Source organism: Sprattus sprattus (assembly GCF_963457725.1).
Source record: "Sprattus sprattus genome assembly, chromosome: 9".
Taxonomy (NCBI): Eukaryota; Metazoa; Chordata; class Actinopteri; order Clupeiformes; family Clupeidae; genus Sprattus; species Sprattus sprattus.
The window spans coordinates 12422780-12439944 of record NC_137928.1 but is presented as its reverse complement, the minus strand read 5'-3'; the positions used below and the strand labels follow the sequence as shown (position 1 = coordinate 12439944).

General features: G+C 45.2%; 2 protein-coding genes across 4 annotated transcripts in view; both read left to right on the top strand.

The window, feature by feature from the left end:
- Positions 1-9787, top strand: part of stard13b (StAR related lipid transfer domain containing 13b) — a gene marked incomplete at its 5' end in the record, with an annotated part of 42342 nt that extends 32555 nt beyond the window's left edge. For all 3 annotated transcript variants that reach the window (XM_080845313.1, XM_080845312.1, XM_080845314.1), the window contains 11 exons: positions 543-606; positions 1598-3081; positions 3373-3543; positions 3776-3935; positions 5493-5691; positions 5830-6043; positions 6811-6925; positions 7263-7484; positions 7899-8116; positions 8428-8604; positions 8840-9787. In XM_080845313.1, the coding sequence (XP_080701439.1) occupies positions 543-606; positions 1598-3081; positions 3373-3543; positions 3776-3935; positions 5493-5691; positions 5830-6043; positions 6811-6925; positions 7263-7484; positions 7899-8116; positions 8428-8604; positions 8840-8957 (3142 nt within the window). In that variant the 3' untranslated portion in view covers positions 8958-9787. The remainder of the gene's footprint in view (positions 1-542; positions 607-1597; positions 3082-3372; positions 3544-3775; positions 3936-5492; positions 5692-5829; positions 6044-6810; positions 6926-7262; positions 7485-7898; positions 8117-8427; positions 8605-8839) is intronic.
- Positions 9788-15962: 6175 nt separating this feature from the next.
- The window catches only part of LOC308369864 (neurobeachin-like), a gene marked incomplete at both ends in the record, with an annotated part of 289067 nt that continues 287864 nt past the window's right edge, over positions 15963-17165 (top strand). The window contains 1 exon segment of the mRNA XM_080844411.1: positions 15963-16229. Coding sequence (XP_080700537.1) covers positions 15963-16229 — 267 coding nt within the window.

Here is a 17165-nt window from a genome sequence, read left to right as displayed (position 1 = left end):
CTCAAAAAAAAATCCTTCCTCTTAATGGGAATTTAAGCCTTGAGCAGGTGATGTGAAATCAATATAATGACACACCAGTCAAATAGAAGTGCGATGACAGACTGTACTGTGCAGCCATTACAACATAAAGGATTTAGAAGCAGGTTCGGCTGCTCTGGAGGAAACAGGCTTCAGCCGGGTGGCGTCTGGGATCCAATGACTTAACCTCAGTGCTGCAGACTACCGGCAAGCAGGCTGCTCACAAGCCTCCCCCAATTAGACACAGGGCTGAATGAGAAACTCCAGATCTGTCAATTAGCAGCCTTAACTTCATCAGCTCCTCGGACAGAGTCGAGTCAGTGGAAATAGATCGTTTTTGCCAGCCCATGCAGCTAAATCGGGTTACCGCGGTTACCGCCTGCTCCCATCTCCTCAGGGAGCATTGGGGATCTTCCTTTTGTAACCTCGGTAGAAAGAGCCTGTGAGGTTGATGCGAACGGCGAAGTGTCTAGAGGCAAAGCTGGTTTACCTTCTTCCGTGTGTCTGTGTTGTCTCTCCTCCAGGCGACTCAACACGCTAAACAAATGTGCATCTATGAAACTCGACGTGAACTTACCGAAGAAGAAAGTAAGTCAAACATTTTTACTGTGGGTGTGTGGGTGTGGGTGTGTGTATGTACAATGTGTGTATTCTTACAATTGCGTGTTCCCCTTTAACATCTGTTGACAGGATATATCTATGTAGTATAGGCAGATATACAATATATACAATATACAATATCTAATAATGAACATAATCCAAAGTATAATCTTATTGTTAACCGTCTAATTTAGGGTACTCAAAAATATATCCACTAGTGTGCCCTTTCTTTTTTCTTTAGCCTTTGAAAAATACTGAAAAAGTGACATTTAATATTATTGACTTTTCCTGTAACCTCTCTGGCCTGGATTTGTTCTACTTCAGAAAGATAAATCCCCCCTTTATCCCAATAACCTAGATTTACAGATATGGGAAGAGTTCTCCTTTGTTGTGTCCAAAAAGATTCATCTTGCCCCTTCTATGGAATGTTGTCTGATGGATTCAGTTGTTTGCGCTGAACTTGATCTTTAAGGTTATATCACACCTGTTATGTCACCCCGCTAGAATAATACCTTTTTAAAGCTAAGTGTAATACTAGTTGACTCTCTATGTCCTCGGGGTACTCAGGCCTTTGTTGCGAAATTGTGTAAAATGTAATATAAGCTTTGAAAAATCACGATTACATAAAGTGTGGTGCTCCAGTCTAGCCCGATTGTGGTCGAAGGAAACCACTTTGTGGAAATATCCCCCTGAAAACCACATTACAAATAACACTCAGCAGATTGAGTATTATTCATGTAACCCTGCCATAATGGGTCTGGGTTATTGGTTTTTGTAGTGTAATTCAATGTAAATGAAATCGCCAAAGCTTTTTACGGATGATGAATGCATCTGGAAATAGCCTGCAGTTCTACTGTATCACATTTTCCCAGGCCTATGGTTTATCATTTTGCGAGTCCCATGTGTTTATGCAAAGTTGAGTTGTTGTGCCCTTACTGTCGGCAGCTGATTTAAATGCCAATGGTGTTGTCTTCCCCAGTGCGAGGACTCTGATGAGGACGACCTGGTGGCCATCAGCGACAAATGGACATTTGAGTGGAGCAGCCGGCGCTGGTCCAGACTGCAGGACATAGACTGCCTGCTGGGTCCGGGAGAGAGCCATCGTAGTGGGGCGGTTGAGCCGGGAGAACCGGGCCTGGCCCTGCGAACCACCACCAGCAGCGAGAGTGTGCTGACGGACCTGAGTGAACCCGAGGTGTCGTCGCTGCACAGCGGGAGTAGCGGCCACAGCGGGCACCACCGGGGCACCCACAGCGCCGAGGACTCGGACTGCTCCAGGCGAACGTGCTCGGACTCAGCCGCCACCATGCCCGACTCCACGTCCCTGGCACTGCCGCACGGGACGGCTCTGCTGGCCGATGCCAGCCAGGGGTACGGCTCCCTGCCAGCTAAAGGGGGGAAGCGGGCACGGGTTAAGGACTTTGTGCGGCGGATGGATACGCTGAGGTCACGCGGGGGTCATGCTGGCAGCGGCCGTAGGCCTCCAGTTATCAGCGCCCCTGTTTTACAGCAGGAGCCGAGGGCACTAAGGACACTGAGGTGTGTGGAGATAGTCAACGGTGACACAAGTGGGGGCCTGGATTTGGCCCCTCGCATTCCAATGCTAACGATTGCCCCGTGCCCGTCCAGCAGTGAGGGCAGCAGCAGCCAATCCAGTGGCAGCGCAGTGAGCACGCCCAGTATGAAGGAGCGGCGGCCACATCGCCATGGCAACGAGAGCGGCGGAGGCGGTGGCCGGGCAGGGCCGGATAGCAGGCGGGGTGGCATGTACCTGGAGGACGCCGTAGATGCTCTGGTGGAGCACCACCGCCGGGATGAGTTCCGCTCCTATGAGGACCTGGTGGTACACATCCCCAAGGACCACAAGCCCGGCACCTTCCCCAAGGCGCTCTCCATCGAGAGCCTGTCCCCCACCACCTCCGGCCTCCACAACGTGGTTGCCGACTGGCACTCTCTGGGCAGGGCCAGCCTGGAGGTGCCCCAACAGCGGCCGCCCAGCATCAGGGTGCCGCGGCCCGTCACCCAGTGCTGCTCGCGGGGCAGCCGGATCAGTGTGTACGACAACGTCCCCGGCTCGCACCTGTACGCCAGCACGGGGGACCTGATGGACCTGGAGAAGGAAGAGGACCTGTTTCCGCACCTGGACGACATCCTCCAGCACGTCAGTGGCCTCCAGCAGATCGTGGACCACTGGACCAAAAATGTGTTGCCTGCCGGGGAAGGGGCGTGCGACAGCGATGGGGGAGGAGGAGGAGGAGATGGGGCCGAGGGGGACGGAAAGAGGCCAGTCCTACAGTCCTCCAGCCAGATCACGCTGGACTTTGAGGGCAACTCTGTGCTGGAGGGACAGACGACGCCCAGCGACGGCGACCGGGACGGCGTGTCCCTGAATGAAACAGAGCCCGGCGGCATGCGGGAGAGGAGGGACTCTGGGGTCGGAGCATCACTCACAAGACCTAACCGGTGAGAATCACTCTTAACGATTTCGTCTGTGAACCTCAGATGGACTATACCCAGGGGGACAAATTGAAAGACTATTAGCGTCCGCAGGCTCGATAAAGGCATCAATACACAATGAAGGGAGCCCTAGAACCCAGTGTGTTTTAATTAAGACTGACACATAAAGCATGAGCACAACGAAACCTCAAGTGTATTTCTGCTTGCATTACTGTCTTACTGATAAACAGCTCTGGTATGTGATATTTAAGTTTACCCAAACATGTTTGTTTGAACACTTTCTTCACCTCCCTCTAGACTGCGCTGGCCCAGCTTTCAGATATCCAATCGCCTGAGCCATTCAATGGCCTCACTGCAGATCACCAACCAATCAGGAGGCCAGATGTGTCTATTGCAGAAGTTCTCTCTCCTGCGGCTGACGGCCATCATGGAAAAGTACTCCCTGTCCAACAAACATGGTTGGACCTGGTAAGAAGCACCAACTGTCATTTAAGATTGAAAATGTACTCTTCTGATTGTAATTACAATACAATACAAAGCTCATGTACAAACTAATATCTAGGTCATTGAGACTGTTGTACAGATACAATATGATAATGAGGAAGTCCTACACTTAGTGGCAAATGCATCATAGTCCGTTTGTAGGTGTTTTTTATGAATCAGAAGTGGGCTGAACCGATTCTGTGCTTTCCCCTCTCAGGGCAGTGCCCAAGTTCATGAAGAGGATGAAGGTGCCGGACTATAAGGACAAGAACGTGTTTGGAGTGCCTCTGATTGTGCAGGTGCAGCGCACGGGTCAGCCCCTGCCCCTCAGCGTCCAGCAGGCTCTGCGCTACCTCAGGAGCCAGTGTCTGGACCAGGTCAGTGCCACACACAGCTCCACGGCATGCTAGTACAGATAGGCAACCCAACTCTTCAGAGAGCACAACATGCTAGTACAGATAGGCAACCCAACTCTTCAGAGAGCACAACATGCTAGTACAGATAGGCAACCCAACTCTTCAGAGAGCAAAACATGCTAGTACAGATAGGCAACCCAACTCTTCAAAGAGCACAACGTGCTAGTACAGATAGGCAACCCAACTCTTCAAAGAGCACAACGTGCTAGTACAGATAGGCAACCCAACTCTTCAGAGAGCACAACATGCTAGTACAGATAGGCCACCAATCTCTTCAGAGAGCACCTCCCCTTCTAACTGGCACTTCAACTAGTGCTTAACTTGCATTATAACACGGGTAGATGGAATTATAACACGGGTAGATGGAATCCACCATTCTGAGAGTTAGTTCCGGGGTGTGCTATAATCTACGGTATAGTAACTGTACGACCTGTTTTCATCTACCTGAGCGTTCCATATCAGTACGCACTCAAAAGGAAATATCTTTCCAAGATGGCGGCGTGTTGTGGCTAATGTAGTGGGGAATGTTTCATGTGAATTAAGCTATCTACACGACTTTTTATATGTCTAAATTGACTCGGTTAGTTGTTTCTGTGCTACGCGAATGTTGCAGAGTATTGAAAGTCTTTACTGAAAGTCTCGAATATCATTTGTAGTTGACTTTTAGCGCTTAGACCAAAAACCCATTTGAAACACACGTAGCTTTTGTGCTAGGTCTAACAGACGTTAAAATCCCAATGCTATTTGTCTGTTGCATAGCAACAGCCACACAAAGGGGGACTATTTTCTCTTGGCTACTGAAATGCGATACACAACGTTTGGTGTCTACAACTTTTTTTGTCCTGAAAGGCAGCTTACTGTTTACTTTAATTGTACTTAATATTTTGGAGTCGCTGGCAACCGTGTTATGAAAGCAATAAGGTACTCGAGTCAGTACGGTATCGTCAATAATGTACTTGTTCGAGGGTTTGCCGGCCCTCCGCTGCGCGTCGGGCCTAACAACTCCCTCGAACAAGTACATTATTGACGATACCGTACTGCCTCTCGAACCTTATTGCTTAACTAATACCAGCAGTTTCATTCCTGCACTTCATTTTCTTTTCTATTTTTTCTTTCTATTTCTTATGTAAAGAAGTATTTATTGTTACTCTAGGTCTCTATCGTTCGTAGCTTGACTGTTCTCTCCCTTGTACGTCGCCTTGGACAAAGGCATCTACTAAATGACTAAATGTAAATGTAAATGTAGCTCAGTTACAGTTATCTTAGGGCCTACTGTCTCAACCAGGTGAATCTTGTCATGTTTCTTCCCAAAATGGCCACTAATTGCTAGGCAGGCCTGTCTTCTTTGTGTACAGCTTATCTGTCTTTTTACATTCCATACTCATTAGCCTTTCTTTAATGGAAGGTTTGATATGATGTGACATGCTTATGAAATGCTATTGAACTGTTAACTGAGAGTAATTAAAGAAAGCTGGGGTAGATTTTGACACGTCCCCTGTGCTGTCCTTCTGATTTCAGGTGGGTCTGTTCCGTAAGTCAGGGGTTAAGTCTCGCATTCAGGCATTGAGGCAGATGAACGAGAACTCCCCAGACGACGTGAACTATGAGGACCAGTCTGCCTATGACGTGGCGGACATGGTCAAACAGTTCTTCAGAGACCTCCCTGAGCCACTGCTCACGAGCAAACTTGGAGAGACGTTCCTGCATATCTACCAATGTAAGACAACATAAGCCCTTTTTGTAACTAACATTCTTATTTGGCTTTGAATATGCATTGAATTTGCGCTTTTTACTTATATTTATTTTCCCTTTTCTCCTCCTCCTCCTCTTTCTCTCTCTCTCTCTCCCTCTGTAGATGTGCCAAAAGACCAGCGCTTGCAGGCGGTGCAGGCGGCCATCATGCTGATGTCGGATGAGAACCGTGAGGTGCTGCAGACGCTGCTCTGCTTCCTGAGTGATGTCACTTCCTCTGTGGAGGAGAACCAGATGACCCCCATGAACATCGCAGTCTGTTTGGCCCCCTCGCTCTTCCACCTCAACATCCTGAAAAAGGACAATCTGTCACCCAGGTATGTGAAGCTCTCTCACACACACGTGTGTACACACAGATGCATACACACATGTAGGAGGGCATGCATGGGACAACTCACTTGAGAGTTTTCACATACACAATCACACACAGGTAAGACGCACACACACACACACACACACACACACAAATGCTACTGTGTCAAGCAGGTAGGTTTTTTTCATCTTCAAACTAAACCACAGGTTTCCTGCTGGTACTCGGCACGCTTTTCTACCGTCTGGAGGAAAATGAAACAAAATCAGTTAAGCATGTAACTCAATAAACAGCCTGGCCTTTGAATCGGATAAGGAATCATGCATCGTGAGCTTCACCCATAAAAAGTGGAAATAAAACGCAGGCTCAGACAGACACCAAAAGGTCTGGCTAAGAAGTTCCCGAGGGGGGACAGAATGTTTTCTCTTTGAATTACTTTTAACAAGGTCCTCTTCTGTGAAGGTACTCTTTAAAAGCATGGCCTTTTATGGGATCATGCTGTGTACAAACAAACTAACCTCTATACTTATCCAATTAGACCTCAGCCCTTATTCTTCAAAGAGAACTGTGTAGGAGCGTAAAAGAAAGAAAAAATAAAGAGTTAAGGACTCAATCAGAGAGAGAGAGAGAGAGAGAGAGAGAGAGAGAGAGAGACAGACTAATCCAGGTGTGAGAGATGTGACAAAATTGTTAAAGTCCCCCTCTGCTGAGTATTTCTGTCTTGATAGAAACTTCCGGTAAAAAAAAATCCCTTCCCTCTTGTGTCTCCCTAAGGGCCATGCAAAAGAAGTACGCCACAGGACGCCCTGACCAGAAGGACCTAAACGAGAACTTGGCTGCCACTCAAGGCCTGGCTCACATGATCATGGAGTGCAACAGGCTCTTTGAGGTACCTTCTTCAGTAAGAGAAATAGTCCACGCATCTAGGTCACATTCTGCTCACTTAGTTCAAAATAAAAACACTGGCCATCACCACTTCATCCTGGAATATATGTGTTGCCCGGCAATCATGTAGACTTTACACTTCTCATTCATGCCCTTTACCTGTGCATATCTGTGTTGGCATGTGTGTATATGATTGTGTCTTAATAATAATAATAATAATAATAATAATAATAATTCATATTTCTATAGCACTTTTCTAATACTCAAAGACGCTTCATACTTAATACTTAAAGACATCTTCATGATTGTGTGTGTGTGTGTGACTTCACGTGGTTGTACAGATCCCCCATGAGATGGTGACACAGTCTCGTAACTCGTACGTGGAGGCGGACCTGCATGCTCCCACCATGGAGGAGATGTTTAAGTCTGTGGAGGAGGACGACGGCTCCTACCAGACCCACATGGAGCTGCGGCTGCAGGGGCTCCTGAAGGAGGCGCGGGACAAGGCCAAGGGCTGGGTCTCCTGCTCCAGCGCCGACAACACTGAGCTCTGCTACAAGAAGGTAAGTCCTGAGAAGGGCTGAGAAAGGGCTGATGACTGACTGTTGGGTAGTGACCAAGAGAAAGATGCTAGAGAGGTAAGAAAGAGAGAGCTAAAGAGGGGGAGCATTAGAGAGCTAAAGAGGGGGAGCACGAGAGAATGACTAAAAGGAGACAAAGCCAAAGAGTTGCTGGTTTATTGCCCGCATCACTCCTTTTGTTTTGTTTTTTGACCATGAATGCTTTGGCTGCTCTAAGATGTCATCCTAATAAGCCTGTAGTGAAATAATATATATAACTTTAAATAAACCATGTCACTTAAATCACCTGCTCTCTTAGTAAACTAAACAAACCACAGTTTAACCATAGATCTTGTGTGTGTGTGTGTGTGTGTGTGTGTGTGTGTGTGTGTGTGTGTGTGTGTGTGTCTATGGCAGGTGGGAGATGGGAACCCTCTGCGGCGCTGGCGTGTGTCCGTGGAGGTGGAGGCCCCTCCGTCAGTGGTGCTGAACCGCGTGCTGCGAGAGCGCCACCTGTGGGACGTGGACCTGCTGCAGTGGAAGATCCGGGAGCCACTGGACAAGCAGACTGAGGTGTACCAGTACGTCCTCAACCGCATGCCCCCACACCCCAGTAGGGACTTTGTGGTGCTCAGGTGAGTCACAGGGGGGGCCAAGGGAATAATACGTGATGCTCCAGGCATACTATAAGCACAGAGTGTAGCTAGTGCTACTATGGAGACCATACTTTGATATGCTACATTCAGCAAGTAGAGTTATTTCAAGGAGAGTCAATACAAGTTTCACTCTTTGGTTGAAGATTCATCAAAATAGTCCGAGAGACGCTATCTTTAGAGGATCCCTTTTAGTTACAGCTAACATGACATAAAGACTGCTAGTACAAAATATTATAAAGAAAGAAATATTACTTCCCTTGTCTCTAACATGAAATCCCCCTTCCTCGTAGGTCATGGAGGACGGACCTGCCCAAGGGCACGTGTTCTCTGGTGTCTGTCTCCGTGGAGCATGAGGACTGCCCCATGCTTGGAATGGTGCGATCCGTGGTGCTCGAGTCCAATTACCTGCTAGAGCCTTGTGGGATGGGCAAGTCCAGACTCACACATATCTGCAGAGTGGACCTCAAGTAAGTAGAGTAGCCTACTGTCCTTGTGTTCACTCACAATGTTGACTGTATTTGGATTTGTATCTGCATCAGATCACAATTTGTTAACAATTTGTATTTGTCAGATTATTACCTTCAAAATAAAATTTTATTTTTAATAAAAAGCTTATTTTAAAGCTACTTACTGTAAATGTTGGGCCAGTGTTTGTGTTTGTGAAGATCAGAATGAGCTTACCTGTTCTGTGTGCTCTTGCAGAGGGAGGACTCCAGAGTGGTACAACAAGGCCTTCGGGCATCTCTGTGCCGCAGAGGCTGCCCGCATCCGGAACTCCTTCCAACCAATCAGCACAGATGGTCCTGAGACCAAGATCTGAAGTCAAGCCCTCCTTCACAGGACATCACACAACATCATAGACCCCAATGTTTTGGATTCAGACACCCTTGAAAATGAATGCTTACAGGAAGGGTGTTGCACAGTTCAGATACCTAAATGCTCTTAGAAACCCGTATGGACCCACATGGAGCCCTAGTTTCATGCTTGCACAGTGAAAAAGTGAGAGATCTCTCTCTCTGTCTGGTGCTGGACACTACATTATACCCACAAAGGAGCCTCAAAATCCTGCCAGTGTCTCTTTGTGTCCGTGGTTCTGCCATGATGTCCACTCTGTTTTTGCTCAATATATTATGATAACATGTAATTATTTGAACTATCTATAATAATAATATGTAATGTAATTATTTCTGAAATGTTGCTCTTATACAATGTATAGGACATTTAAACTCTTAAAAGCTTCTGGGAAGCGAGTGTATATCATTCATATTAAAGACAAAGCTATATGTCAGAGTAATATACTGTTTGTGCACATGTCTGTATATATATATTTCCCTGTATATATATGCCTACATGAATTCTGTACAAGTTGTATATACTGTAGATATATTACCATGAATATGTAGATTTTTCTTATGAATGTGTAGATATATTTCCCCATGTATTGACTATGTATGGATATCTCTTTTTTGCATAGATATCATCATAACTTGTATGGTACAAAGCATTACTGATTTGTAAGCTGGTTTTACTTTAAATATTGGTGTAATTTTATTTTATTTTATTGTAAACCCATGATGTTTAAAGATTGAAAGGACATGGGTTTGGATTTTGCCAAGCCTGCTCTTGTAGTACTGGACTATGTTTAGGAAATGTGGTGGAAACCGTGTTTTTTAATTAAACTATTAAAAACTGCAGTTAATTATTGATTGATATTGAATTTAGATTTAAAACACGTACATTGGAGAGGGACAGAAAAACAAATTGGTCCTCATTTCCCCTCCGTTTCCTTCCTCAAAAAAGTCTGGACCAAATCATAATAACGCATCAACTTATAATTATCTGTTTTTTACATTTAGAACCACAAAAACATATACATGTAGATTTGCATAGAGCACACACATTTGAAGACTGCAGTGCTGACCATGACAAGTGCAACCCCATGCTAATCAATAATAATTTAAACTTATAAAGCGCTTTTCTAGGTACTCAAAGACGCTTTACATAGGGACATAAAAGACAAACAAACAAACAAACAAAAACAAAACACTAAAAGAGCAAACGAAAGAAAACAAACTTTAAACCTCGTTTCAACACAGTAGCCACCATATTAGATCATATAAGAGGTGCATCAGGATCTGAATCACTGGCCTTTGAGCACAAAGCAGATGACGATCCCGCTTTCCAACACAATCTAAAAATCACACAGGGGACAACCAGCATGTTTGTCCCCTCTCCTGGTCCCCGGCTGTGTGTCTGTCAGCCTCTCAGTCAGCAGATAGCAGCAGTAGATCTGATCTGGAGTCAGCTGCTCTGTGGGTTGCTGATGAAAGCCTTATAACTGATCACAGCACAAATTCTCCCTGGGACATCAACAGAGATCAACCTGCCCTCTCACAAGTTAATATCTCTGATCAGGGACGTCAATGTGACGACGTTCAACGAGAGGGGCTCCCATTTGCAGATCACACACAACTAATTAGTAATATCCTGGGCAGTGAGTGTGTGGCACCGACGCAAAAAACCCTCACCGTAAGATTATCCTGGTAATGCGATTTGATGCTGGATGCTTAAAGAAGTCGAAATGAGACTCGACTGAGGTATTTGAGCGTCAGCCGTGAATGAATGGAGCGGAGCTCCGATGAGAAAAAGCTCCCAGTGTGTTCGCAAGTGAAAAGGACAGACTCAGGGGAGTTCTAATTGAAATATTTAAGCTCTTCAAGGGATTAATAGGGCAGACTATAGAATTTCTTTCACAATGAAAGGAGTTAGCTGGCAAAGGCTGACAGTGGTTTTAAAAAACACACACATACACACACATACATCTGCAAAGAATACACACACACAGTCGTACGCATGCAGCACACATATTCATATGCACACACAATTGTACACACACATACGTACATACACACACACACACACACACACACACACACACACGCATGCACATTACAAACTGATGCTCATTTCAATTCTTTATTCAGCAAAACAATTTAACTTGTGCCAAGACAGGAAAGATAACTCAGGCACACACACACACAAGTACACACATTGAGGCTCTGCCCCCCACCAATAGAGTGACTTTTTGACTTTTGCCAAGTGGAGGGAGGCAGTCTAATCTTTCTGAATGAATCACTGATTTAGCGGAGCTGAGATGGTGTTGACCCCCACCCTGGCATTTGAGCAACTCCAATTCCTGAACTTCCACTAATCCTCTCAAGGGCTGGTTTGAGGCTTGGATTAAGGCTATCCCAAGCCCACCCTGTCATTTCACTTGAAAGTAATGAAAATAAATCTCATTTCAACTCCAGCGCCACGGCCACTTATTTAAAGTGATGCATGAACTCCAGTTTAATCTCAACCTGTTTTCAACCATGGTTTGGAGTATACATTTGGGCTATTCAAGATATTATATAGATAGAGGACACAGACGACAAACCATTTTATAGATACAAATACAGAGATTAATGTATCATCATAGCCATATACATAATGGTCATGAACATTGTTCCCACTGACATTAGAATTAATTGCAACAATACTATTATTATCAGGAACAAATATTTCATTGTACCTTTAATGCAGTACGTTGTGGTTGGTTGATGACATCTCCACCAAGGGGCGCTGTTTCTCCATGTTGAAGCGACTAGGAACTGGTGCCACAGAAAGTTGATGCGGCTCAGCAGATGAGAAAAAGAGGTATGGAAATCCTTTGTATTAAAAGGTCGTTGATTTCTTCATTTGTTGCTCAAACAATAACAGTGTGAACTTCACTAAGTGTGTCTTTGCATGGAGCCGTCTAGTGAAACTGAAAACCAAATAATAGCTGTTTGAATTTCATTTCCAATTAATTGCATTTCAAAGGGAGAAGAAACTAAGTTAAATGTCACGTTTTCAGAATATAACTTGACATTCTCAGGCGGCAGTTGGCAACAGAGAAAGTCATCACAATTTCCCACTAAACACATCCTCACATATACACCTGACACACAGTCTTAGGCCTACTTAGAATCCTCTTTGGCTTTCTCTATCTCTATCCCTCTCTCACCCACACACACACATACACCAGTAAGGACTGTTTTCCAACCTCCGTGCTCATTAGATAAAACATACATAGATTTGCATGAGGGCGAAGTGCTTGCTAAGTGTTGCCAAAGCATGTACATCAAGTTCAACTGCACAGACCAAACCGAGTGTCTGTGCGATCAGCATGGCCCTCCACACATTACCCAGATAAGTAAAATCCACCCCTCTGGCCCTTATCCTTCCAAAGAAAAACCCAATTAATTAATCAATTATGATCTATCAGTCTATCCAAGTCTATCTATCTATCTATCTATCTATCTATCTATCTATCTATCTACACACAATATATGTGTACTATCTCTATCTACTAAATGACATGAAGCTCACTGCTCTCTCTCTCTCTCCCTCTATGGATGTGTAGGCTACAGTCATGTTCCTCGGTCCAAGGCTTCATTTGACACGAGCTACATTAATGAGGACATATATATTTGACTTCTCAGCTCGAGCTGTCAGTCACAGTGACAGACTGCGCTGCCTAATGTCCTCTTCGGAGAGATGAGCCATCCCCACAGATCACACCCCCTCATTCCATGAACAGAGCGTGTGAATCTGCTGACCTTCACGTATGGAGTCGTCACTCCTGCTGAACGCCCATTATCTTTCAGAGGGTAACGCAGGGCAACCTTGCCTCTGAATCTCAACACTGGGGTTACCGCTGAAGCAGCTCCGACTGTAAGATAGTTCTGTTCACAGGATAAATCCAGCAGAATTCTGGGATATTGTACATTTTAATCAATGTGTCATTTTAATTGTACAGGTAGTTGTCCTGTTTTTGTGTCTTTTGTGTTAAGATAGGGTTGTTTGGACAAAGGGCTGTTGTTTGTGGTCTTCGGTCATGTTTGTTTTTACTTGTTTTCCTCCAGGCCACCAATAAAATTCTCCCTCTGGCCCAATGAATTTGCCCAACCAGGGCAGCGGCACCGTGTCTCTACAAGCCACAGCAAACCACATCTGCATTCGTATCCTCAGACACCCCGTGCCACGTCAGCCTGTCCGTGGCCCTGCCTAACGGCCACTATCACAGCTGCCAGAGCGATCGGCATGAATTAAATATGAGCCCGTGGCAACGTGTCATCAACTGTGTCGTGTGTCGTGTTGGATATGTCTTGCTGCACCACTGCCCCCCCCCCCCCCCCCGTCCCCCCCCCCCCTCCCACTCACACACACACACACACACACCCCTACCACACTCTGTCCCACTCCACCCTACCCCACCTACCTCTGTCTGGCACATTTGAGAATAGTGTTAGTAATAATTTATCAGCAAGCTTGATGTTGTCTTTTCCTGAAAAAAAAAAGCATTTTGATGAGGAGGAGGGTAAAGGCAGGAAGATCATTAAGTGGTCAATAAGTGATGAAGAGGTACCATAGAAAACATAAATTATTAGCTGTGTTAAATAAAAAATTAAAAAACAGACACAAAGCTCCCACCTCTGCAGATGGATATGTTGACAGACTCCGTCTGCATCTCCATGATGTATCTGCAAGCTGGGGGGACAGAAAATCTGTTCAATTACAAAACTGGAAGTGTACCAATAATTAAACATGACATTTAAATCATATTGCCACAACACAGTTTGGATCATTTGCATAGCCAGTGGGAGCTGATAGTTTCTGCAGAAAAGCAAGTCATAAGACATACTTAATGATATTGACTTATGATGTTTAATCAAAACCCTTCTCTGATTTCTATATTCTCTTTAAAACCATATCTCCTCCCAAAAAAGGGTGCTGCATTACCATTTCTTGCCTTGACATTAGTGTCAATATTTACAAGCAGTAAATATCATGTCAAAAAGATATTGCACCTCGACGAAGCCATAATAAGCAGTTATTTTGAGCAAATCTTTCCTTCTCTATTGATTCTTTCAGGCTTCTCCATCATTTTCGTAAAATATGTCCTTTTGAAAAAGGGACTTAGAGGGACTTAGAGGAAGAGCTAGCAGATCTGGGAGCCCAGCTTGGCGGGCACTGGGCTCTGAGTGTGACCTCTTTAAAAGCATTCCTGGGTGACACGACTGCAGTGCAGCACGCATCCGCTCAGAGAGTGGGATGCTCTTTGAAGGCTCTGGGCTCAGGCCACGACACAGCCTGCTGAGATGAAAGATTACATTGAATAGCTCATGAGCTTCGATGGAGTTCAAAAAACGGCTATGATTAGAAAAATCACAGCCGTTTTGAACTCTGTCGAAATCAAAATCGAATCACTACGGACGTGCAGGAGATGTGTGGTGTGCACTCTCCATGGAAAGTGATTTCAGAGCCAGTGATGGATTCAAGAGAGGAGGAGGGAAAGAGAGAAAACGAAAGACAGAAAGAGGATGAGTGACTGTTTGCATGTGTCAGAGTGTATTTGTGTGTGTATGTGTGTGTGTGTGCGCGCACTGGGATAAGATCGCACTGTCACACACTGCAATTAAAAAAGGATTACTTAGCTCATAGTGCTTACAACTAATAATGACACAAACAGATGCTATTCAAATCAGCACATTTATATAAAGTACATGTACGTCTTCTGTTCTCTCCTGTTGCCTACGATAATGACCACATTGATCAAATACTACTCTAGACAAATAAGACAAATAAGTTGCTTTCTTTTATCAAGATTGTGGAACAAAAACCCACAGTATTTCTAGAGATCAGATTTGTTGAAATCTTCCCCAGAGGCCAGTTCTACCACTGGAGAGCTTGTAATCCATCATGATATGATGTGGCACCTTTACAAAATGTGTGGGGTTTCCCCTCATCCATCTTCCAAACAGTCTCTGATTGTTGCCCGAAAATGTCCACCTAGGACATCTAAGTATAGAAAGATGATGAGGTGACTCACTTCCTTAATTTTCACAACGTGCCTCCTTGTTAGTGCAGTAACCAGCATAATGGCACCTGAGCAGAAAAGGTGTTAAGTGTTAATTTGAGGTGAGCGCTCAGAGGCACGCCTAAAAAATATGCTCCAGTTTTGTGCTGGCAATTCAGCACACTGAGCAATCGCATCAGGCCAAACCTCTCCCATCTTTAATGTGACATCCGCAACACTAAGTTGAAACACGCATTGAGCAACATATGCATGCACCTGCAGAGTGTTTCTTCACTATTGTAAAATACTGCGTCACATAGATACACATACACTAGCACTTTGACATAAAGTATGTGACTTACTGCCTGTGATACAAATCAGAAACGTAAATACTAAAAACTCAGACACACACACACACACACACACACACACTCAGGGGTGAAGGGCTACATTCATGAACAGGCGTCAAGTTCTACATGGCATGGCACTTTGCATCAGCTGCACCTATCCATCTAATGGGACAGGGCAACCACCCCGGGTCAGCCCTTTTCCCTCTGTTTCTCTCAGCTCAGCGCACGCAGGCGTGGTGAGCGGTACTGCAGACAGGGGGCGGCAACATGGCGGAGAGCGTGATGTTGGTGCTGGAGCAGTGCGAGCTGTGTTCGCTGAGATCAACACTGTTAGCATGAAGAACTGGCAAGCGTCCTGAAACAATCTGTATCGGGGAGAGACTGCTGCTCTTTCTAGCATCTTTAAATGCTTTATCGCTAATATTCTTACATAAAGCATAATTTGTGGATTTTATTGGGAGAAAGCAGGATAATCGAAGGGTATCAGGTGGTTCCAGAATTTTCCTTTTCTTTCAATTTATTTCTGTCCTTGATGCTTCTGAACAGCTATTAGAGACAGAGACCACGGCCGCTGATTCGGGTTCCGCTGGTGATGTCGAGCGTGAAACCGGTATCAATGCCGGGTTCGATGTCTCTCTCGGACCGGGAACCACCCCCGGGTCACGGGCATCAAGAAGCGACCTGCTCAGTTACCGGTGAAAGGATGGTGACGGGCTCTGGCTCAATGGCTCTGCCGGCTGGAATGATCAACCCGTCGGTTCCGATCCGGAATATCAAGATGAAATTCGCCGTCCTCATCGGTCTGATCCAGGTCGGTGAGGTTAGCAACAGAGACATTGTGGAGACGGTTCTGAATTTGGTAAGTAAAGATTTGGGCAAATCATACCGCACACATGTGCATCATAGTAATGATGCTTATTTTATAATAGTGTTCCTCTCTGTTTCACGTGAGAAAAGTATGTCTCTTTAAAACAAGGGCAATGCAGAGCAATGCGTCCTGGCACTGTTCAGATTTCCTTGGGTAATATTTTATGTCGCATTTATGTTATGTTTTTTTTAACCATATTATGGATGATACCATCTTTGCACATTGTTTGCAGAAAAGGGAAAACAAATGTTTCATGGTGAATTCGTTTTCTATAAACATCGGGCACACTGTACCCTATGGAATACATACAGCGCAACTTGTCGCACAATAACGTCATTTCAAATAGGCTGTTTCCCTGAATGTACTCAGTACCTGGCGCTTGTGGTTTATGGCAAATGTGAACGTTGGCCGTGAGATCTTTCTCTGAGCACGGTCACCTGGTTTTGGGTCGGCTCTACCAACTCTGTCTGCGATATATCTTTAAATGGAGCTATCTCCATGTGACGCTGCTTTGCTTGTGTGCCATGCGGGGCGCGGGAGAAACTGTAGGCAGTCGAGTGCGACGGGGCGAACATGCGTTAGAAGGGCATCACCATCCACCAGTCACAGAGGAGGATCTGGTCGCGGTCACTACTGACACAGAGATAAGAAGCATCCAGCAAGTGCAGGACAAGAACAGAAGAAGACTAGACAGTGGCATGCCGTTTACAAAGGCAGACTGTAGCACGGCACGGCGTTGTATCTTTCAGCAGTTCACGGCACTTTTGACATAAAGTTATGCTTTACCCTGAGGCAGAATAGCATTATAAAACATTCATTCAAAGAATACTTGATGTTTTCGATCTCGTCAGCTAGGCTATTAAGCAAATCGTCTAATACTTACAGATATTTGGGTAACTGTTTGTATTTACCATATTCCAGGCATAG